This window comes from Mercenaria mercenaria, chromosome 10, assembly GCF_021730395.1.
Source record: "Mercenaria mercenaria strain notata chromosome 10, MADL_Memer_1, whole genome shotgun sequence".
NCBI classification, from domain to species: Eukaryota; Metazoa; Mollusca; class Bivalvia; order Venerida; family Veneridae; genus Mercenaria; species Mercenaria mercenaria.
The window spans coordinates 36,004,444-36,029,091 of NC_069370.1; the positions used below are offsets into that span (position 1 = coordinate 36,004,444).

A 24,648-nucleotide genomic window follows, 5' to 3' on the forward strand; every position below is an offset into this window, starting at 1 on the left:
GCTGGTCTGGATCCATGCTGGTCGCAAACGCACTATGTTGGTTTTCTCATGGTGCGGCTCATATATACATTATCAATGATTATGCGGGTAATCATAATGTATCCGTACTGCTGACACTCGGCACTTTCCGTGTGGTTACGTATTCTCCAGAGGCAATTCGGCATTCTTCGCGGTCGGCATTAATTCTCCCGCATTGGGTGTTCGCACGCACTGAACGTACACTATTAAACCTACATGTATGTTAAACACTCAATACGTGCGTACATCCAATAAGGGCGATTTAATTTTGGCGCATTCCTCGCGCGAATGACTTCCCGGCATAAATACACTAAATAGCTGGTCTTCTTTATTCTTTATAATATTGACAAATTTCCAATGGCTGCAGCACACATTAGGAACTATTTATATGTCAATGTCAAATGTTAAATTTACGTCGTTTTCTTAATGAATATTGTCAGTGCTGAATAAAAATCAAAAGAAAAGTGGGTGTCATGTTTGATGCAATTAAAATATTTTCAGTCAAACACACAAACTGCAAAATCAGCTTAAAATGAGACCCCAATTGCAGTGGTGGTGTATGATCTAAGTTTCCATGTCAAATTCTGTAATGCTATTATTTCGTTATGAAAACGCTACCTACATGTCAAGCATAGATGTGTCATGTGATTTCAGCAAAGAGTTGCAAAGTAAATAGTAATAATTATCATTAATAATATTATTATTATTAGACCAGATTTATACAGCGCCCTTTTCGTAGGCGCTTTACATGTATCTTTATAGGAGAACATTTTGACATTTTATTTGTTTTCTTTTTACCCAAATTTGTAAAAATGCTCTTTAAACATTACATAAATGAGAATAATCCAACCATAAAAAACACCTATAAAATGCGGTAATTTATTATTTAAAGTGTATTCCATTATTGAAAAAGATTTCATTTCCTGAGAAAAATCTTTAACTTATCTTTAACTTATTACACGGTTAAGAATAGAATTACAAGTTCAAATTTCCTACCTATTGTTTAATATTGCACACGACTAAATAACCCGATAGGATCAGCTATTGACCTCTGATTGTTTAACCTTTAATAAAAATAATATTACCATTGTCCTACAAAATACTACATTTTTAAAAACACAATATGGTTTATCAACGAACTTAAGATAAATACGGCAAATCTTTTTGTTTTAAAGTTTAATGATTTGTACGCTAATGAAATAACTATTGGCAAAAGGTTTTAATATTGTTTGATATAAAAGCATAGCAACATTGGATGTGTGTGCATGCATGTTTATTTTGGCAGTGCTATATTCTAACGAGTGACTGTAACGTTATCACTTTTTTTGGGAAAGTGTTAAGTCATAATGAATATGTAATTTGTATACGGAATTTTTAATATAATAGACCCATCTAGCATAAATAATGAAACTTATACAGATAGGAAGTGTTGTATCTTTGATAGGGATATATTTTCAATTTACGGTACGTTAATATTATTTCATTTTCTTTTTCCTTTCGTTAAAATAGGCATAAGTAAATGTATATGCAGTTTTTTATTCAGTTAATCGTATAACAAATTGTTTTACTTTGCGTACATCTATGATAAAATCAACCATTTATTTTTTTCAAAGTATTATAGTGCATTTCTTCAGGACTACTATCAGCGTGAAGTTGGCAGTACAGCAGTAGCAGCAGTAGGAGCAGTTAACTGCTGCTACTGCCAGCAGTTACAGCAGTTAACTGCTCCTACTGCCAGCAGTTACAACAGTTAACTGTTCATACTGCCAGCAGTTACAGCAGTTTATTGCGTATCGCAGTTAACTTCCAGCAATGACAGCAATTCATCGTGTGTACTAACACGAGTTAACTGCTACCACTGCCAGCAGTTACAACAGTAAATAAAGCTGTATTACAGTTAGGTGATGGGAATGGCATAATACAGATGTGTAATAGGCCGTCAAACCTACCCTTCACAGATACATTTGTCCGTATCGTATACTGAAGCGTTCTTAATCTATTTCTACTTGTAAACGAAGTCTCGTGCGCGTTCAGTTGTTCTTATTAAATTAAATGTTATTGGATCGCGCAAGTGCAACGTCCAAGGATATTCATTTTTTTTTTTGTTACAAAATTACTCAATGGTCATTTCTTTTACGGACATTGCCAAAGACTTGTTATGTTCTGTTGCTAAGTGTTATGTGCAATGATTTTACATCTGTGCTTCTTCCACGATAATGAGGCGGGAAAAGTGCCGAGTCGGGATTCGAACACTCCTCAGCCCGTTACAGATGTTATCGCCAGCAGGTAAATGATGTTTCTACGACATGCTTTATCATTTCTTTGTGTATGTCACTGCCAGCAGTTACATATTGTCACTTACTACAGTTTCAGCTGTTTTCTATATGATATTGACAGCTGTTAAAATATACGAATTTTTGAGTTTTCTATATTTCCTATAAACATTATATTATATAATGATAGAAGTTAAATGACGATATCTGGTATCAGTGTCAGATAGATGTTACTGCCAATAGCTAAAAGATGTTTCTGCGATTACTTTCATCAGTTTCATGTATATGTTACTACAGGTAGTTAAATGATGTTTTTAATGTATATGTTACTACAGGTAGTTAAATGATGTTTTTAAGAGCAGGATAAAACAGTATTACTAAGAGCAGTTTCGTCATTTTTCTTACTATTTTACTGTCAGCAGTTAAATAGCTTATAAGAACGTTTACCAGTCTCCTATATATGTAACTGCCAGCATTTAAATATGACTAAGAACAGTTTATCAGTATGGTTTATTTGAACAGTTGATCAGGTTTTTATGTCTGTTATTGCTAGTAGTTAACTGGTACAATGTATATACGTGCAGTTTAAAATTCTCATATAAATTATGTAAGACCAGCGGTCTCAATTATGTTTGTGCCAGCAGTTAAGTGGTCCATGAGAGCAGTTTACCAGACTTCTGTTACTTCAAGCAGTGAAATGACCAATGAAAGCAGTTTCCGAGTTTTCTTGTGTTAGTGTCAGCAGTCAAATGGTTTATAAGAGCAGTATACCAGTTTTCTACCCGTAACTACCAGCGGTTAAATATTTTATGAAAGTGATTTACCAGGTTCCTGTTACTGCTAGCAGTAAAATGGTTTACGGCAGCAATTAACAAGGTTCTTGTTACAGCCAACAAAAACAATAAACAAGTTTCGTATATATTTCTGGTGTATTTACTGCTGAAAGAAAGCCACTCCAACCACACTCCGCCCCGACTTCTTAAAAACAAGAGTTTTCCAGGCAAACACCGCCCGACCTCGCCCGGGTTCCTCCCAAACAAGAGTTTTCCCGGAATGGCGGCCACCCGTGCCTGGTGGGGGACAACCCTCTCTACAACGGCCACCCGGTCCGATCCGCTAATAAAGGTCTGGGGCGGAGCTGGGGGCGTCCAAACTGGAAAAACTGAAAAATTCCGAAAATGGCCTGAAACCAACTTTGAGACCCGCTCGCGAGTACACAAGAGTTTTCCCGGAATAGCCACTATGCTGGCCCCCCATAGACCGCCACCCTCTACAACGGCCACCCGGTCTCAACCCTAGATAAAGGTCCCGTAGGGACCTCCTATTAACTGCTGGAACGATTTTAGGCCACCCCCGACCCACCCCCGCCTCACACCTCGACCCGGGTTCCTCCCAAACAAGAGTTTTCCCGGAATGGCGGCCACTCGTGCCTGGTGGGGGACAACCCTCTCTACAACGGCCACCCGGTCCGATCCGCTAATAAAGGTCTGGGGCGGAGCTGGGAACCCCCAAACTTTCCTCGTTTTCCAAATCTACCTTGTGCGAAGGATTGATACATAAATCTAGTTTCATTGTAATTGTCTATACGGAGCCAGGAAATCCGATTTTATCGCAAGCAACTTTTTGTCAATATTTATTCTTATCTTCACTTCAATAATCATTAAAGATAATCCAATGAATATTTATGCCTATAAAATACATTTATTCATTTTATTAAGAAAACGTACGAAACCATTTATACATGTAACTGTCTGGAAAATCGCGATTTTTCTACTTTCATTTTCATAACGAGTAAATCAGGGGAATTAATTACATCAAACTTGTTGAAACTTACTTTACCATGTGCGTAGGAGCATGGGTGTAGGGACAGGGAGCGCATCCCTCTGTAAAATAACAGTAAATAAAGGGAAAATGGCAATATGAGACAGCATTTTGATGTACTGATATGAATGTCTATTGTGAAGAAAGGGAAACAAAATATCTAATGTCAGTAACATAAACTAGTGTAACAACTTATTAACTGCTGTAACTGCTGGCAGTAGTAGCAGTTAACTGCTGTAACTGCTGGCAGTAGCAGCAGTTAACTGCTGTAACTGCTGATAGTAGTAGCAGTTAACTGCTACTACTGCTGTACTGCCAACTTCACGCCGATAGGACTACTTCCTACTTTTTTGCTTTGTTTCTTTATGGCTTAATAATTAAAACAGAAAACACGTCTATTGTTATTTTAAACAGGTTTATTGAAGTATTAGTGTAGAAAAAAAAACAATCCCTTAATTTTGTATTGGTTTGTTGCCATTCATAGTATCAAACGCATGCTTCAATGAAAATCTTTAAAAAAAAAAGCTGCCGAAATTTGATATAAAATGAGTAAAAACAAAAATATGTTCAAATATTGTTTTTCATTTCCACTTTCTTTTTTCTCAGAGCGCATTAAACCTTTAATAATGTAGAAGCTATGTTTATATACAAAATAAACCTATAATACCATTCAATATGTATTGAATTGTTTAGTTTACCTAACAAGGAACGGCCAAACAAAATCATTGACCATTTAAGTCCATGTCATTGATTAAAAGAAAAATTTGTTTCATTCTCATTAACGAATCCACATCGCCAACTTGCCCGGGTCACAACTAAGTTTAAATCTGTCAATTTCCGATTAAAGGTACATTGTAAACATGAACACATAACGAGTTATTAAATGTCTTCGTTCTTTTTTCTTTTTCTAAAAATTGCGAATATACCTGAAAAAAAAATCTGCATTAGACCTGAGATATTCTTAGGCAGTGAAAGTGTACATTTGTGTTTATAAAACAAAGATCTCATTGCGCCTGTGATAAATAAAAATCTGCAACGAAGACTGCCTCTTTCGAACTTTGTACGAAAATGATATGTACAAAAATGCGCGAATGTACCGGACAATTCTGTTCTACCAAGTGTTTTCTTCCTTGCATAAAATGTCATTACAAAATCCGAAAACAAACGAAAGCGCCACATAAATGCACAATGTGAATTGCATGAAGATCACTTCTTCACTAGTGCTGAATCTGTTTGGATATTGCGTGTAAATACGAAGATTTAATACCATTTTCTCACCAATGTAGTATCTGTAGGAAAGTGTATATACTGAATAAACAATGCGAATTGTATTAAGAGATTTGCTAACCAATGTGTTTTTTGTACGAATATTGTGTTTAAATACACGAACACCATTCCCCAAAAGTGCTGCATCTGTCAGACTATTGCGTGTTAATATTCGATGCGTATTGCAGTAAGACAATTCCTTCCAATCTGCTGGATTTCAAGTGTTGGAATATTGTGTATAAATATACGCTGCAAATTGCATAAAGACTTTTTCCCCACCAGTGCTGCAACTGTTCGAATATTGCGTATAAATACACGATGCGAACTGTATTAAGACCTTTTTCCCACCAACGCTGCATTTGTTTGAAGATGAATATTGTTTGAGTATTTGTCTTACGAAGTTAAAGATTTTAATTTTCTACATTCTGTTCTGCCTAAAATGTTATATCATTCTACAAGAAATCACATAAATTTATTTCCTGATTTCGCATGACATATCTCGTTAATCCAAGTACTGTACATTATATTTAATTTAGAAAATGCAAATCTCTTTAATATCATATTACCTGTAGAATATTTTTCTCTTTTTCCTTCTTCTTTTTTTCCCACACATACTGAAAGGTAGTCGTTTTCCAATTTATTACTGCAATTAAATTGTTTTCTGCATATATACGTATGAAGTATATGTTATATATATATATGTACATATATATTGCTGATGCTGCCCACGCATTGTGGGACTCGTGTCAATCTGTAAATAAACGAATTGAATTGAAAGATTGAATTGAAAAAATTGAAATATTGTGTATAAATACACGATGTAAACTGCATTCAGACTATTTTCTCCCAGCGCTGTATTTGTTGCAATATTGTGTATAAATACACGATGCGAATTGCATTAAAACCATTGACTCCATCTATATGATTGTATATAAACACAAGATGCGAATTGCATTAAAACCACAGATGCGGTATCTATAGAAACATAATGAATAAATGTATCCTTAAATTGTTGACTGTCAGGCAATACTATCTTATGATCGGGGCAATGGGAATATTTTCCACTGAGTGGGTATGCACAAGAACAATACGGCCTTGACAATTGTGTGGATTTAAAAATTGACGCATTTATTTAAGTGGATAAATATCACATTGTTCTTTATTTGTTTTATCATAAATGTAAACTTAATTGGTTGAAGTCTTTACAAAATATAACTGATCAAAACTTCTTACATTACCTAATATTTGTAATGCATGCTTATTAAAAATGTTTAAAAGATTTACTGTTTCAGTCGTGTTTGCTTATGGTGAATAACGCAACTTTAATAAATGATAGTCACTGGAGTTACGCATTAAATTTTCTTACAATTAGACATTTAATTAAAATGCGTATCATATTTCTTAATGCGAAATATCACCAAACGATCTCACAGGATGCCCACCAAATGCCCAAATATTTCAACTCAGTTAAGCTTTATCTAGCAAACATTTCATATATCTGAATATTTCTGTCAGTTGTAAAGGTCTGAAATAATGAATGAAATTAAAATCTCTTACATTGTAGGAAACATGCGCCATACATAAATGAATACATAGAAGATATTCGTTCGTTTTTCGTAAATATGGAATATATAGGTCTATTCCACTTTTATAAAATGTAAACTAGTTTTTCTTCTATCAAATGCTAATTGATACAAAAATATGCAAAGAAATAAACAAAAACAGCTATATCAGTTACTGTATGAGAGTATGTATTATATTTCATTGATAAAACACTGGCTTGAAATAAGTTAAAATATCTTTTGCGATTCTTCTATTTATTTACAATTCCTGATATCTAATGCGGATGTTCAATCAAGATTGCTTAAAATTACTGAGGATCTTTTAACACACTTTTATTCTTTCAATTATTTATTTACGAGCATGTTATAAGCAAATGGATGCAAGAAAATGTCAGCTCTCAGTTGGACTTCTGGAGTCTTATTTTTAAGAATTTGCCTTTTTTTAACCTTGTAAACTAACCTTGTGAACTGCCTTTTCGATGACAGTCATGAAGAACTTATGTCCTTCCTGTTCATAAGGTTCAAACATTGACATATTTTAACATTTTGAGCCTCAAAAGGCTTTCGATAGGTGAGCAGCGAACATTGCGCCCATTGCTAAAACACGGAACGGAACGGAACAGAATACTTACAATTAAGAAACAAAAACGAAAAACGCGAAACATATCAATACTGAGTAAGGAATAGTATTAAAAGCAGAACAAGTTTTAAAATTGCTAAGGCATCTGAGATGTATGGTCTTTTTTAAATATAAAATATGAACAGAAAGTATCCCTCCATCTACCTATAAAAATTTAGACAGTCTTAAAAAACTAAAGTAGATGTATACAGCTTTTGAAAATACTTTTTTTGGCAAATGTACGAGATGTATGTTTTACTGGACAGAATCCGTCATTTTTACATATTTACAAGTTCAACGCAAGCGTGTCGTTCTTCGTTCATTGTTTTCATTCTTTTTTACATTCATTCACTTTCATTTATTTAACCGCAAAGTTTTTAATTGAGATTGCTTTGATTTTATACCAAAGCAGGGTAAAAAGGCAACAAAAATGGTAAATATTCTGTGTTGAACCGTTGCAACGTTAGAGCATGCGCAAAACTTGAAACTGGAGCAGATATAAAATATTTTTTAGCTTCGTTTGTATATCCGACGGATTAGGATAATCATATACAATTATAACATTTATTTTAATTTCAATTTATTTTTAAATGCGATTTGCACCAGATTAATTACTCAAAGTTCTTTCCAAAACTAATATCCATTAAGCTGTCTTACTGTGTCTAATTACCAATGGTACCTGTAATGCTTAAAGTTATGTATATACAGTTCAGTAAATTCTTGTATTATGGATATTGCCGATAAACTATAACGCAGATTTTATAAAAAATAGATATAACGTAGAGAATCTACTTTTTGGCAATATACCGTCCTTAGAGACGTGGCATAATGGGTGTATCTCATCTGATGCTATTGTGTCTTACATATGCTTAAATTTTCCAATAGTTGTCTTTCCTTCCCTCAAATACATGGTTGTTAAGCGGAAGTGAAGAACCTGCAAAACCTCTGTATGGTTGACTGGCTAAAATAACATTGCTCCTACATACAACTATGCTCTGGAATACATCAAACGGAATCTAATGTCAAAAATAAGAACTATTTATCTACAAAAACTCAACCGATAGGTGAACGATACTATCATCAGTGGCAAAGCAGGGTTTTAAACTTAGGCAAGCACCGGATCACAACATTATGATATGGAGTTTAGAATAGCAATTACATCAGTCTGAAGTACTCTTTCGCACATACATAATAAAGAAGTAAAGTTTTTGACAAAAGATATACAATTAGCTAACATGGTCATATGAGCCGCGCCATGAGAAAACCAACATAGTGGCTTTGCGACCAGCATGGATCCAGACCAGCCTGCGCATTCATGCAGTCTGGTCAGGATCCATGCTGTTCGCTTTCAAAGCCTATTGCAATCAGAGAAACCGTTAGCGAACAGCATGGATCTGACCAGACTGCGCGGATGCGCAGGCTGGTCTGGATCCATGCTGGTCGCAAAGCCACTATGTTGGTTTTCTCATGGCGAGGCACATATGTCAAAATCTAAATGGATCATTGCCGTTCCAGTATATTAGCTTAACATGATTATGATAAGGCCCTTTTTCACAGACATGCCACAGACAGACCAGAACTATCACCAGAACGTTAGAATGCAACGAAGACTCTGTTAGAAAACATACAGGAAAATTAAATTTGAAAACCATATGGGGTCAAAGTATTGTAAATTGGAAAATTACACAATATGCGTTGACACCATTGTGAGGAAATCATAAAACAAATAAAAATAAAAAGGATGTCAGCTTTTATATCACATACACTTATCACTTTTTCGTATGGCATTTCCAGGTGATTTTTAAGATAAATCGAGGAAAATGTCGGTTTCAGGACACTAAATTTTGAAGCAAAACTGGCCCATATAGCACTTCAGTTAAGACCTTTCCCAAACTACCAGAATGCGACTGACCCGTAACGTATGTATACTTAGATAGCATAAGATTTAGACTAAGAAAAATGTCTCATTACTGGTTACGTGAGCATAATCTAGATGGATGGATGTCATTGGATGACCGTTTCCTTTCTGACTGCATTCCGATACCGGAGGAAATATTTTACATCTGTGCACCTTTAAGGAGCTAGGGAAATCGATTCAAGCAAGGTTTTATATTACACAGCAATTAGTTATTCGTAGTTCTATAAACATAAAAAAATAACAAAATTAATACAAATTTGTATAAAAAACAGCAATCTATTCTATTCAGAAAATGTACCCGGGCCAAAATTTGCAACATATAACATGTTGTAGCCAACGAATGCAAATGTGTATTTTTATGTAAGCGGTGTCGTTGGAAAGAGCATAGGATAAGCTGAAAGGAGATATCTTTAATATGTCGCTAAGCAGAAGAAAAAGGCCAGGAGAGCCTTATGAGTAAAACACTCTCATAATCATGACCGCAAATTGATGATTATACTTCTGTAAATGATGGAGGTATTTGTCATTATGCAAAACAAACCCTATTAAGGCCCAGTTTACAAAGACAGTCCTCAGTCAGCCAGGAACTGTTAACAGAACGTTTCAATACACGAGGTACACTGTTACAAAAGTGGTAATCGAAAAAGTAAAGTTTTTGACAAATGATATATAATATGTTAACATGGCCATATGTCAAAATCTAAATGGTCCATTGTCCTTCCAGTATGTTAGCTTAACATGATGTTGCTCACCAGTGCAAACATGCACTTTAATGTCAAAAATGTCATTTGAATGAACAAGACATAAGATAGACAGAGATACCTTTAATTTGGCACTATAAAGTAAATTGGAAAATTACACAATATGCGTTGACACCATTCATGGTCAGCTTTTAACGAGAATTTGCAAGAATTATCTCCCTTAATTATTGACTATGTTAAAGCAATTCCCTTCAAATTGGACTGCCTCCCTTACATTAGCTCAAGTCGTGTCATTCATGACCGAAGTCAATAATTCTTTGTCATGGATTTTGCATTGATCTAATATTTTGCTTTAGGTAATACACGGAAATAAGGCTCGCGTGTTACTCCAACAAAACAGTTAGCCAGTTTTTGATACAAATCATGTTGTTTTATAGATTCATACAGAAGTATTATTCATGTAAAGATATAAAACATTTCTGTAAAAAAACATTATGTTAGCTTAAGATATTGCGAAATTCGTGCTGTCATGTAACAGAAAATGAAAACATTTAAATAAATTTCTTTTCTTTTGAAACTTTGAATCCCGCCAAACATTGAAATCCGGAAATTATTTCATCAACGAGCTTTCCCACAAACACATGTATACATAATAGTTTTCCTCGAGAAAAACGAAACTTGTGTGAAGATACATGTATTCCCATCTTGACTGATTGTTCTTGTGAATATAACGGTACTTTTGTTTAACTTTCATGTCTAGAAGTTTGCCATTTTTAATAAACTAAACAATACTGTATTTGACAGGCAGTGGTAAAGAAAAACCCGAGCAATTTAACAAACTTAAAAAAAACATACATGTTACTAAAACACGCAAACACATGTTTTATTAACTGGTCTTGATCCAAGGTTTTCCATAGAAATCAAAGAAAGAAAGAATCTATTGAATTATGAATCAAGTTTCTGATTTTTTCTGATCAGCATTGGTGTATGTGTATCATAGAGATCCTAACTCATTTTTTTAACAATTAGCTCTGATTCATCCTGTCTACTTATTTATAGTGTCTAAGTTACTTGATTATACATAAATCAAACATGCCATTCAGATATGTGTTTGTACATACAATACAATTCAATCATGAAATCAAATTTATCGTGTAAACTGAAGTCTTTAGCTGTAAAGGTGACTGTTTTTCATGTTTCCCACGAATAAAACCGTGGCAAAAAATGCAGGTCGTACTGAAGAGATAATCCTACCGTGCAAACTCATGGAAAGCATGCATTTTTTTTTCAAGCTTGGATTTCATTTCTAAAATAGACACGACATTGCGCGTCTGCTAATTTCACCCTGTCTTTGCACATCGTGGAAATCATGTTGTGTCTTTTGTTTAAATAAATGTACACATTCTCCCCCCCCCCCCCCCCCCCCCCCCCCCCCCCCCCCAATCTCACCAGCGAGCGCCTAACTTGCAAATTACACTATTTCATTAGAAAATTATTCTTTGAAGTAGTTTTTCTCCTGTGGTCGAATGTTTCAATACTCCAAAGATATTTAGCTTTCAGTCGGAAATAATGTAATTTATGTTGATTCGTATTGTTTCCATAAAATGTTTGGTGAAAAATCAAAGCTCTTTTCTATTCTGTTCTTTTCATTCTTTTCTATTTTTTTTTACTAATTAGACAATTATGAACGTTATTATTGTAAAAACTATATTGAATCGTACGTCAGTTGTCGGTATATTCAGTTCCGTAAATTAACACGGTTTAAGTTTCATCAGAACTTTAAGAAATCCACAAGTTTTTTTTATTTCTTGGTACACTTTGAAGTAAAATGGAAGCAAGAAGCCTTTACCCTATTACACTTAAAATTATATTATTGTATTGTTTATAAAGTCAAGAATACCTACATATGTGATAATAAATTGTCATGCTTTGGAAAATATGCTTTATTTGCCCCTAAAGTAGAAGAAATTGAAAAGTTTACTGTTTTTCACTATATGTTCAATATAAGCGACGGTGATAATTTTAAAACAAAATTGGAAGCAAGAAGATGTTCAGTTAGAATAAATATTTTCACATTAAATTCTAGAGAAGAAATTGAAGTTTTCTGTCATATCTGGTAAAATATTCACAAACCAAAAGACATATTAGAAATTAATCATTACAAATAAATTTCCTATATAATCTATTGCTCAAAGTAATGTCAATAGGGAAACCAATATTGAGTATCGGATAATTTTCAAGGGGGACAACCTACTATAATAAGCCAGTCAAATATAATAAAAGCTGGGGATGGTGGGGAAATCATAAAACAAATCGAAATAGAAAAGATGTCAGCTTTTATTTCACATACACTTATCACTTTTTCGTGTGGCATTTTTAGTTGATTTTTAAGATAAATCGAGTAAAATATCGGTTCCAGGACACTAAATTTTGAGGCAAAACTGGCCCATGTAGCACTTCAATTGAGACCTTTCCCAAACTACCAGAATGCGACTGACCCGTTATGTATAATTAGATAGCATAAGATTTAGACTAAGAAAAATGTCTCATTACGGGTTACGTGAGCATAATCTAGATGGATGGATGTCATTGGATGACCGTTTCCTTTCTGACTACATTCCGATACAGGGGAAAATATTTTACACCTGTGCACCTTTAAGGAAGTACGGAAATCGATTCAAGCATTTATTTATCTTACATTCGTAGTTCTATAAACATAATAAATAACAAAATGAATGCAAATTTGTATAATAAAAACAGCAATCTATTCTATTCAGAAAATGTACCCGGGCCAAAATTTGCAATATTTAACATGATGTTGCCAATGAATGCAAATGTGCATTTTAATGTAAAATGTCATAGGATAAACTGTACGATGTTTGATACAACAAATTAGGTAATTTGTCTTAATGGCGGGCTAATTTGACATTCTGAGGTACTGGCTTGTTTGTGCAATTCAGAGGCGCCAGAACGAAACGGCAGAATTCAGCCAAAGTATATTTCTTTATGTATGAACAAATATCATTTATGTGTAGAGATGTAAATCTAAAAATATGCCATAGTTTCCAAAATGTTACCAAGAAATGTATAAAGTCTCCAGCTGGATAATATATTGAGTGCTTGTACTTTCAGTTTAGTCGGTAATTTAAAAAGTCAACAAAGTGTAAGAATATCTACGCAATGAAAGCATTTGTAGTATTACCTTAAATTATACATCGGTCATATTTTTTTTATTGCATACGATTCTGGATGCCATGTGACCGTTGTTGTAAAATATCCCTCTACTATTTTTCAGACTGCCCAAAATTTACAACTTCAGTGTTCTGAAGGTAAGAATTTATAAATTTCCTAGTGTTTTTAACGGTTACATTACAAATAAATTTCAAAGCAAAAGAAGAATTCTATAAGACATGTCTTTCATTCTTATCCTTTCCTTAGTATCATGTTAACTTGTTGTTGTAAATATACAAATCTATGTTATGTACTCTTGGGAATAAATATGTTTAAACTAAAGCAAAATCTTTTTAATACAACCCCGTTTTTGCAAATACGTAGATACCGGTTTGCCGTCGAGAAAGACCAACCATAGAAACGGTCGTATTTGATTTAAACGGATGCAGTTTATCAATAAATCGTAGTACATTTTTGCTTTCTCCTGTACACATTTAAGCTATAATTTTGACTCTTTTTGTACAAGATAAATAACCAGTCATGGTAAAGTAATTTACGTTGCGTGTTACAATATTAACGTTACTAAAGATATGAAATATCAGATTACAATAATCACGTATTTATATAACATTCCAACTGTACCTTCTTATGTGGAATGTAGATGAACTCATAAGACTTGGTTGTTTTTCGTTGCAGGTTGGATAAACTTGTATGAAAAATGTTATCTAATCGTACCATTCAAACATAACTGGCACCGAGCACGGGATTATTGCAATAAGTAAGCTTTTATGATAAGTTTCAAGACGAATGTTTCAAACACGTTTCATTTCCATAATGTTATTTGAGGTATTACTTTACAGAAAAAAATAAAGTTTTAAACAAGAACTCTTTTGGAAAATGAAAATAAGTTGCCAACTATGATATCAGCTCATAACTGACAAAAAAGACAACTTAATGTACTTCGTGTGTCTTTCGAAATTGAACCTACCTTAAGAGATATCTGTAATAAGCAGCCAATTTTCCTTAGGCAGCTTGCTTCTAAAATTGACTTTTTTAGTTCTAATATCCTCTTGTCGTCTACCTGAAGCAGGCAGATTGGGACATTCCCTTGACTGACTGCTTATTACAGGTTTTACTGTATATAGTAAGAATTGTAAGTTTTTATCACTAACATGTGTTTTTTTAACATTTCTGGTTCTGTTGTAAATCTGTTAAAAGGGACAAAGCATATTTTGTATTTTGGTAGATACGGTGCTGTTTTAGCTGAACCTAGTGGGTATGACCTAACCAATGCATTGTCTGACCAGGCAGAGGAAAACAGTACACACGAGTTCTGGACAGGTAAAACATTATACATGTCATAACAATGAAATTTACGCTGTTGGACTAGACGCTATATCTGTATAGTCCGTTAGTTATTTAATATTTTATATAGTAACATGTGTGTTACTTTATAATAATTCTATACATTGTCAATTGATAAAACTGCATATAGTATTCCTATTTAAACATCAAGGCTCCACGAACACGCAAATCACTTAAATGGTCTTTAAAAGTGTTTATGCGCGAGATACGAGATAGAAAACAAATTCATGAAGGCTTAATGCCGGAGATCTAAAAGGCTAGATTTTTGCGTGAAATAAATACATTTTAATATATTATATCAAGGATATAACAGAGTAAGTTCTGCAAGCTCTGCCGGGTATGAAGGTTCCTGGAGCGATGGACGTGAGACTAGTGTTAAAGTAGGAGTCTGGGCACCAAACCAGCCTGACATCACTTCCGGTGACTGCGCATTTGTTGGAAGACCATGGGGAGCTGATGAAGTACAGAAACGATGGTATTTGACGTCATGCAATAATGTCAAGTCTTTCGTTTGTGAAAGGTCACCTTGTCCAAGTGGTAGGTAGATTTCTATACTGTAGATAGTCTGTTAGTTCCCTATTACCTTTTTGTATTTAATAATTGTATGTATATAGCTCTATGCCTAATATGTATTGACGCGTAAGTCTGGTTCCCTGTATCATTATATTTTGCCTAGAACTAATATATACTTGTCTAAAATTATCTATAAGTTCCTCAGAGAGTTGCTCATGTTAGACATTCATCATAAGATACAAAGAGAAAGAAAAACACATTTAATGGACCTCCGTAGCCATAGATGCGGTTATGGTCGCTGACTTCTAATCACTTGCTCCTCAACGTTGTGGGTTTGATACCTCGCTTGGTATGTAGAACTCTTACATATGTGGCAATCATCAAGCTGGTTCCCGAAAGATCAATGATACTACGATCGTGTCTGAAATTATGATTACAGAGACCTGAAAAGCTATTAAGCAGAATGTACCAGCTCTAACTAGGTTCGAAATATTTACAAATGCAAAGTTGATTGTTTCGAACAGTGAAATTTAAAAGCAAAAGAAGACTTCTAAAACCTAACTATATTAAGCACATCAAACGCTACCGGAGACATACAAAACAAGAATAGCCTCCCCTGAAAGGAAAAATCAGTCTGAATGCTTAAAAACCCATTGTTATGATATAGTTTTGAAAGAAGATGAGTTATTATGATCAAATCAGTATTTCAGTGAGACAACATCAAAATATACAACACAACAAACATAATACTAAACTGTGAGGCAAAAGTAAGTTGAAAACAACTGACCCTTAACCTAGGTAGGAAGAAGACTATTGGTATACAAATATAATGAGTTGTACGTTTACATATTTTTCAGATACATTTACCTGTAGCAACGGACGCTGTCTTGGAGATCTGAATGTATGTAACAGTGCTAATGACTGCGGAGATAACTCCGATGAGCAAGATTGTCGTGAGTTCTGTTTCTTGTTTAATTTTCACATGAAAAAAGTATCTGTTAAGGGTCACAAGAAAATGTTGTTGTTTTTTTTATTTGTATTTATAACAAAAAGAAAAAGTAAGTAAAGATTGAGTGATCACTTTAAAGTATCGTCTGCTCGCCTTAGTGTATATTCATTTATTTCCAGCGTTTTTATGCTCAGTGAAGCTACCGGGACCAAGTGGATATTTTGAGGTTACCACAGACACCTTCTATGAACCAAACCGGGACTGCATGTTTACAATTGAGGCCGGCATTGGAAAAAGAATACAAATCCATGTAAGTTTTTATGGTATCGCTGAATGCCGAATGGTATATGCTAACATGCACAAGGGATTAATTGTTTAAATTTTAGGGTTTCAATCAAATCCGTGTGACTGCACAGAACGCAAAACGAAGGATTGAAGTACCGGACTCGGTTTGATTTCAAGAGTCTGTTTATTGCAACGTTTAAAGTACCAATTTAAGCGGACCTTTATTGTCAATGAAAATTAAAGACTCCATAATTTAAAGTGACCGGAAATAATAACACAATTCCAAATACGGAACACATTTACGACCACCATACGGCACTGAAATACTGCTGTTTTTGGTATTTAAGAAAATATATAAGAAGACCACGCAAAACAATAGCAGACTCAATTTTATTTTACTGTGTTATTGCGTGTTAAAAAAGAACACTCGTTATTGGCCAAAGTTGAACTCTTTTATAAATGAATATTAAACGGTCTGAAATCGTTAGTCCTCCACCTCTGATTCATGTGGGGAAGTTGGCAGTTACTTGAGGAGAACAGGTTTGTACTGGTACAGAATCCAGGAACACTGGTTAGGTTAACTGCCCGCCGTTACATGACTGAAATACTGTTGAAAAACGGCGTTAAACCCAAAACAAACAAACAAATTAAGCGGACTCCATGATCTCAAAGGATAAGCAACAAAAACAACGGTAAGTCCAAGCTCGTAGCGAGTTTTCAAGGCCACAACACGCAACTTAAAAATGTTGTTATAACTATTTCTGCCTGCAAATTTCAATACCTTCAAGTATTTTCTATGAAATTATTCTTTAAATCAGTTCAACGATTCGTCGGCTATGACGTAACAGATTTTTAAGGTATCGGTATACCGACTCTTGCAAAAGAATAATAACAATTCGTAGAACATTTTTCTTTTGAAAAAGCTCTTCTCAGCATAGGGAAAAGTCACTAAACGGTATATTGTGATTTGTAATTAGGTAGGTTCATTTCATTTGTAGACCTGTCAGTTATAATTATGATAACTTCAAGTTTCCAATGCAGCATCCTCATCCCATGCTTTAGTGTAAATAGCTTAAGGTATATTACGTGTGTTGTACACCAATAGAAGCATGAAATAAACAGATGAAAATCCTATTTCTGTATTTGCAGTTTGAAGTATTTGACATTGAAGAAAACTTGGATATTCTTGAAATATGGGATGGTGGACCCACAATTTTCAGTAGTCGTCTGATAGCACGTGTTTCCGGTCAGGATCCTGGAGAGTATGGAAGCTATATTAGCAGTACAAACCATCTTATTCTAAGGTTCCTAACGGATGGGTCTGTGCAGAAGGAGGGCTTCATTTTTTCATGGAACACAGGCAAGATTCTTGCACATGTATGCAAACATCTGGTGTAGGGAAAACGTTACGCATAAACCCGTATCTAGCCGCCGTTGGAACGTTGTGAATGATTGGATATATATTGTTTTGCTCATCGGTTACGATTCGGATTGATGTCGATGACAGGCATGCACACACGCATGTATTCACGGACGTATTAATTAATGGTTAGGCAGTGACTGTCTAGTAGGCATTCTAACGTTCGTACAAAAGTATTTTTTAAAAAAATGAATTGGTGTGATCAGTATTATATATCGGGCAGATTTCGGGCCTTTTATCGCGTAAACGGCTTTAAGCACGGTAAAAACAACCCTGTATATAATTTCAGTTTCACTTAATTGTGTTTCTTTGTAACCCTTTCATTTAGAATGTGAAAGTTTTCTAATAGTCACGGTTAGAACTTTCAAACAAATTGCTTTACAATATAGACAGTGCAAATACTATAAACTAGTAAAGTAAATATGGTTACATAAAACATTCCAAATAAACAAAACGAACTGGCGAGTGCATTTGATTGTTTTCACATTGTCGTATTTGCTGATTTTGCGAATAGACGAAAAGCAGACCGGGGTTCATTTTATTGTTTTCACAATAAAGTATTTGCAGATTTTGCAAATAGATAAAAAAAAATACCAGGGTGCATTTGACAGTTTTCACAATGTCGTATGTGCAGATTTTGCAAACAGACGAAAGGAATACCAGGGTGTATTTGATTGTTTCACATGTCGTTTTTGCAGATTTTGCAAATAGACGAAAAAAATACCAGGTTGCATTTGATTGTTTTCTCAATACTTTTGCAAATAGACGAAATGAATACCAGGATGCATTTGATTGTTATCACAATGTCGTATTTTCAGATTATGCGAATAGACGAAACGAATATTTTATTTGTAAGCACTTGATTATTTTCACAGTTTCGTATTTGCAGATTTTGCGTGTAATATACTCCAGCAGCAGGGTGTTGATGTAGCCCCTGGTACCGAAGGCTACGAGAAAAGGCTCACTCCTCGACAGGATGTCATTGACTGTATAAATGAATGTAACCGGAGTAGTTTATGTTGGGGTTTCCGGTACGATATCACGCAGACGATAAACCGGAAGTGCTTCATGTTCGCGGAGGCGCCAGTGTTACTGTCTAGCATGTGTTGTAATGTCTACGTAAAGACTTGTCCTCATATGTCAAGGGTCACCTGTAAGTTATTACAAGTACTGCCAATGTGTTTACCTTCATTGCATTGTTTTCGTAATACATGTGTATATGATTATTTTAAACTGACGGATAATGACGACATCTGTGTTTAGGTTTACACCCACAAAATTTAGATCATATGGCGACATTTTCCAACTTTTTATGGTGGAGAAAGACCCAAAGTGTTCCTCCATGCACTGTTTCAGGCATGGGTGGGCACCTTAGCAAAATCGCCGAATCCATAAGCCAGCTGGGTGGGTTCCTAACAAGAAGAAATGAATACTATGTCCAAAATGATGTTTCAAACCCATATTGATTCTGAGTCAGCAACCTTAACCATCCGCCCATGGTGACCTTACATGACTAATCAGCTGTATAATTACCATTACAAATTAAAGAATAAATGAACATGTGCTATTATTCATGAATATTTCTACATTACCGGAAACTCTTTTTGTTACAGCAATAGACAATATTCCGGTCCAAAGCTCAAATTTGGTTGCCTCCTCTACCCAAGAATACATCTTTACCCCGATGTACCCATTCAGATATGTTGGAAACTATGAACAAACTTTTCTGATTACAGTCGATGGAAACAAACTGATTACTTTGCAGGTAATATTTAAACATTTACATGTAGTTTGAATCTTCCCAATTTATATAATGTCAAAAATATCTATGGCAACGTTAAATGTCGCAACGCCGCTAAATCTCGCAACCACCATTAAATGTCGCAAGGTTGACGTTAAATGTCGAAACCACCGCTGAATGTCGCAAAATCGTCTGCCGCTAAAAGTCGCACCTTTAACGTTAAATGTCGCAAAAATTTGCCCACCGTTATATGTCGCAACACCAACGCTAAATGTCGCAAAGCAAAATAAGGTAAGTTAAACAGTCTTTACAACTTAGAGATAAGACTGGGTAATGCATGCTTGATTTGGGAAGGGCTGAATTGACCTTTCACTCTAATCTGCACGTTTGCTTTTCAGTGGTACCGCACCATACATACGTTATATTTCATATGTAAAGGTTTGAGCACTAACGTGGTTCTCGTCACAGTACTAGATTTATTTCAGGTCTGAACTATGTTATTCTATGGAGTCCTGTTTAGCTCATGAGACATTAAGCTCGGGCTCCATATTGTCGCGCGTTGTATCGCGTGTCTTTAGTCGACCTGAATTTCTTTACACAACAGGCCGGGGGCCAGAAATTGTTGATGGAGGATGGGAGGTGGGGAGGGGCGGGGGGCACCAGTTTTAAACTAAAACGTCACCGGCGACGTGCGGTAGGTACGGGGTTCCTCTGTCTGTATTTGTGGGAAAGTTTTTTATATACAGGTATGAAATGTTGGCCTGTGGTGCATTTTTGTCTATTTTTAGGTACGTACTAGAGGGGCACTCCCCTTATTTTAGGTGGTTAGGGTCTTTTCCCATGGACAATTTTGAAATACAAGTATGGAATGCTGGACTTTTATTGCATTTTTTGTTCAAAATTTCGGTGTATGGGAGGGGTTATTCCTGTCATTTTCGAGGGCTCAGGGTCTCTCCCCGGGAAAGTTTGAAAAACAGATATAAACTGGCTGCCTCTGGTGCATTGTTTTCTTAATTTCAAGGTACTGGAGGGGTACTCCCCTCATTTTAAGGGGTCAAGGGTTCTCCCCCCTGGGGAATTTCGAAATATAAGTATAAAATGTTCGCCTCTGGGGCGTTTTGGGTCTACATTTTCAGAAAATATTATTTCCAAAATTGTTGGGTGCAACTTTGATGAGTATAAGTCACTAGTAAGCCAACAAAGGTGGGGTTTGGGGTGGAGGAATCGGCTCGGGCAACAATCCAGGCCTGTTACACAACAGGATGTTCAACTACGCGACACGAAGACTGTGTTTTGTACCAGCTGTAGAAAACGAAGATTTTCTATTAATCAGCCATGGGTTCTATTTCTTTGTTTGTAGGTTTACATTTAAAGCCATAAGGTGACTATCAAGCTTCTATGGCGGAGAAAGATCCTATGTGGCCCTCTGTACATTCTTTCAGGTAAAGCGGGAATTTTGATATTATTTTACTTTTAGTCTCTTAAAATTGTTTGGTTTAGTCTCATTCCCCTCATTATCCTACTTTTCCGCCTACCCACACATAACCCCCTCTCCCCCCACCCCTTCAAACATGTAAATATTTGTATTTTTAATCCCCCGCCGTGGCGGAGGGATTATAGGAATGGTCTGCGTCCGTCCGTCCTTCCGTCCTTCCGTCTTTCCGTCCTTCCGTCCGTCCGTCCTTCCGTCCGTAACAAAATCGTGTCCGGTCCATATCTCCTAAACCCCTTGAAGGATTTTCATGAAACTTGGGTCAAATGATCACCTCATCAAGACGATGTGCAGAACCCATGAGTCAGCCTTGTCGGTTCAAGGTCAAGGTCACAACTCAGGGTCAAAGGTTTGAGTCTGCCATTTTGTGTCCGCTCTATATCTCATAAACCCCTTGAAGGAATTTTATAAAACTTCGGTCAAATGATCACCTCATCAAGACAATGTGCAGAACCCATGAGTCAGCCATGCCGGCTTAAGGTCAAGGTCACAACTTAGGGTCAAAGGTTTTGAGCCTTCCATTTTGTGTCCGCTCTATATCTTCTAAACTCCTTGAAGGATTTTCATGAAACTTGGGTCAAATGATCACCTCATCAAGACGATGTGCAGAACCCATGGGTCAGCCTTGTCGGCTCAAGCTCAAGGTCACAACTCAAGGTCAAAGGTTTGAGCCTTCCATTTTCTGTCCGCTCTATATCTCCTAAACCTCTTGAAGGAATTTTATCAAACTTGGGTCAAATGATCACCTCATCTAGACGATATGCAGAACCCATGAGTCAGTCATGCCGGCTCAAGGTCAAGGTCACAGCTTAGGGTCAAAGGTTTGAGCCCTCCATTTTGTGTCCGCTCTATATCTCCTAAACCCCTTGAAGGAATTTTATAAAACTTGGGTAAAATGATTACCTCATCAGAACGATGTGCAGAAATTATGAGTCAACCATGCCAGCTCAAGGTCAAGGTCACAACTAAGGGTCGAAGGTTTGAGCCATCCATTTTGTGTCCACTCTGTATCTCCTAAACCCCTTGAAGGATTTTCATCAAACTTGGGTCAAATGATCACCTCATCAAGACGTTGTGCAGAATTCATGAGTCAGCCATGTCAGTTCAAGGCCAAGGTCACAGCTAAAATCAAAGGTTTACCCTTTCACTATCCATAGCAGTGGCGGGGGATATAGTTGTCTTTCAGACTGCCTTGTCTATTAATTGTCTTGGTGTTGTGTGTTTGTGTCTTAGATTTCTGTCGTTATTCACCCCGTTCCCCACACATACCCAACCAACACAAACATACATTCTTGCATAAAAACTACTTTTTTCACTGGATCCGCCCATGTATAAACGGGAGAAAAATCGTGTGCAAACAAGGCAATTCACGTGCTGTTAATACATGATTTTTATTTTTGAAATGCTTTGCCAGGGACGTATGTATGTATTTCTGCGCAGACTTATATTTGGCATCTGCATCTTGTTTCTTCCATAATAACCTCTTCTTGTAGCATTATAGATACAAATTCAATGTAATCCATAGTATGTTTAGCTGTATCAGTTTCCAACCCAAAACGTACTGCCCCCATCAATGTACGCTCTAGCTTCTCTTAGAGTTTACTCCCTTTACAAAGCGTCTGTTCAGTTATTGTAATTAACTGTGAATAAATAAGTATCGCGTGTAACTTGTGCTACTGCCCGTTTTTAGGTATTATATTAATGATTTTTGTTAGTACCAGTCGGTTTGTTTTTACCTGATTGTTCGCAGAATTCATATAATAAACCTTGAAAGCTAGTCACTAGCTTCGTACTCATCCGTACTCTGTTTGTTCGTACTCAAAATAATTCGAATTTAAAGTTGTTATTCTTAAAATAATTGTGTTCCTGTTTATCAAATATTTTAGTTATATGCATAATTATGTGTAATGTAACGTTTGTAATAACTAAAAATAAAAATAAGATGCTCAAAAACCTTCAAATCACGCTTTTAGTAGTGTTGTTGTTATGTGTGCCCCGGTTATGGATATTTAAAACATGTTTACCGTTTCCAAGAACAACAAGAATGGTAAATAAAAGATGTACCGGAATCGTCAAGTCATCACATATGAAAACAATGCATTTAGTCGTCGTGTAATGTTTTTTATGCAAGAATAGCGACAATACACGTTTGTTTTGTGTATTAACGCCTGCAGAAGCCCTTGGGATATGTTTGTGACCTCGACCTTCGGTCTCGGTCACAAACAATCCCACGGGCTTCTGCAGACGTTAATACACAAGAAAACGTGAATTTTCCCTACAACACTATTACCAAATCGTATTTAGTTAGAAGAAACCTCAGAATATTTCTGTCCTAAAATACTGGCCCTATTACAAAATAATTTCACAAATATTTTTCTTGCGTGACTGTTCAAGCATGGTGTGGAACTCAGGTGAGCGATCTAGGGCCAACAAGGCCCTCTTGTTGCTATATGTAACAGCACTTATCATTAAGATAATTATTTGTATTACATAAACCTGCTAATTTTTCTTCCCTCAAAAATGTAAATATACACAAGGAATTGATAGTCATAGTGTCAAATAGGAATTGCGACATTTAGCGTTGGTGTTGAGACATATAACGGTGGGCAAATTTTTGCGACATTTAACGTTAAAGGTGCGACATTGTAGGGATAATACACGTTTTTTTGTGTATTAACGTCTGCAGAAGCCCGCGGGATTGTTTGTGACCGAGACCGAAGGTCGAGGTCACAAACATATCCCAAGGGCTTCTGCAGATGTTAATACACAAAACAAACGTGTATTGTCGCTATTCTTGCATAAAAATATATTTCACGGCGATTTATGTATTTTTTTCATATGTGATGACTTGACGATTCCGGTACATTTTTTATTTACCATTCCAGTTGTTCGTGGAAACGGTAAACATGTTTTAAATATCCGTATCCAGGGCCCGGAAATAAACAACGCTATCAAAAGCACCTCCTGAAGGTTTTTAAGCGATTTTTTATCTCTCATTATTACAAACATAAAATTACCAATAATTGTTCGTATCATTTCACAATTTGGTGGACTCGATCACAATTTCAAGAATAATAACTTTGCATTCGAGTTATATTGAGTACGGACACGCAGTTGGAGTACGGATAAGTACGAACGTAGTGTCAAGTTTCCAAGCTGTTTATATAAATTCTTCGAGAAATTAGATAAAAACATACCGACTGATACTTACCAAAATCATAAATATAATACCTAAAAACGAACAATAGCACAAGTTACACACGATACTTATTTATTCACAGTTATTTACAATAACTGAACAGACGCTTTGTAAAGGAAGTGAACTCTAAGAGAAGCTAGGGCGTACATTGATGGGGGCAGTACGTTTGGGGTTGGAAACAGATACAGCTAAACATACTATGGATTACATTGTATTTATAATGCTACAAGATGAGGTAGTTAAGGAAGAAACAAGATGCAGATGCCAAATATCAGTGTGCGTAAAAATACATACATATAGCCCTGGCAAAGCATTTCAAAAATAAAAATCGGGTA

The 24,648-nt window shown here is 35.7% G+C and overlaps 1 protein-coding gene across 1 annotated transcript in view; it reads left to right on the top strand.

Annotated features, from left to right (window-relative positions):
* The first annotated feature begins 1,128 nt into the window (after positions 1-1,128).
* LOC123559381 (uncharacterized) overlaps positions 1,129-24,648 on the top strand; it is an 85,179-nt gene continuing 61,659 nt past the window's right edge. The window contains exons 1-10 of the mRNA XM_045351121.2: positions 1,129-1,482; positions 13,474-13,507; positions 14,046-14,127; positions 14,596-14,690; positions 15,018-15,251; positions 16,085-16,180; positions 16,356-16,486; positions 17,611-17,821; positions 18,771-19,034; positions 19,495-19,646. Of these exons, the coding sequence (XP_045207056.2) occupies positions 1,423-1,482; positions 13,474-13,507; positions 14,046-14,127; positions 14,596-14,690; positions 15,018-15,251; positions 16,085-16,180; positions 16,356-16,486; positions 17,611-17,821; positions 18,771-19,034; positions 19,495-19,646 (1,359 nt within the window). The 5' untranslated portion in view covers positions 1,129-1,422. The remainder of the gene's footprint in view (positions 1,483-13,473; positions 13,508-14,045; positions 14,128-14,595; positions 14,691-15,017; positions 15,252-16,084; positions 16,181-16,355; positions 16,487-17,610; positions 17,822-18,770; positions 19,035-19,494; positions 19,647-24,648) is intronic.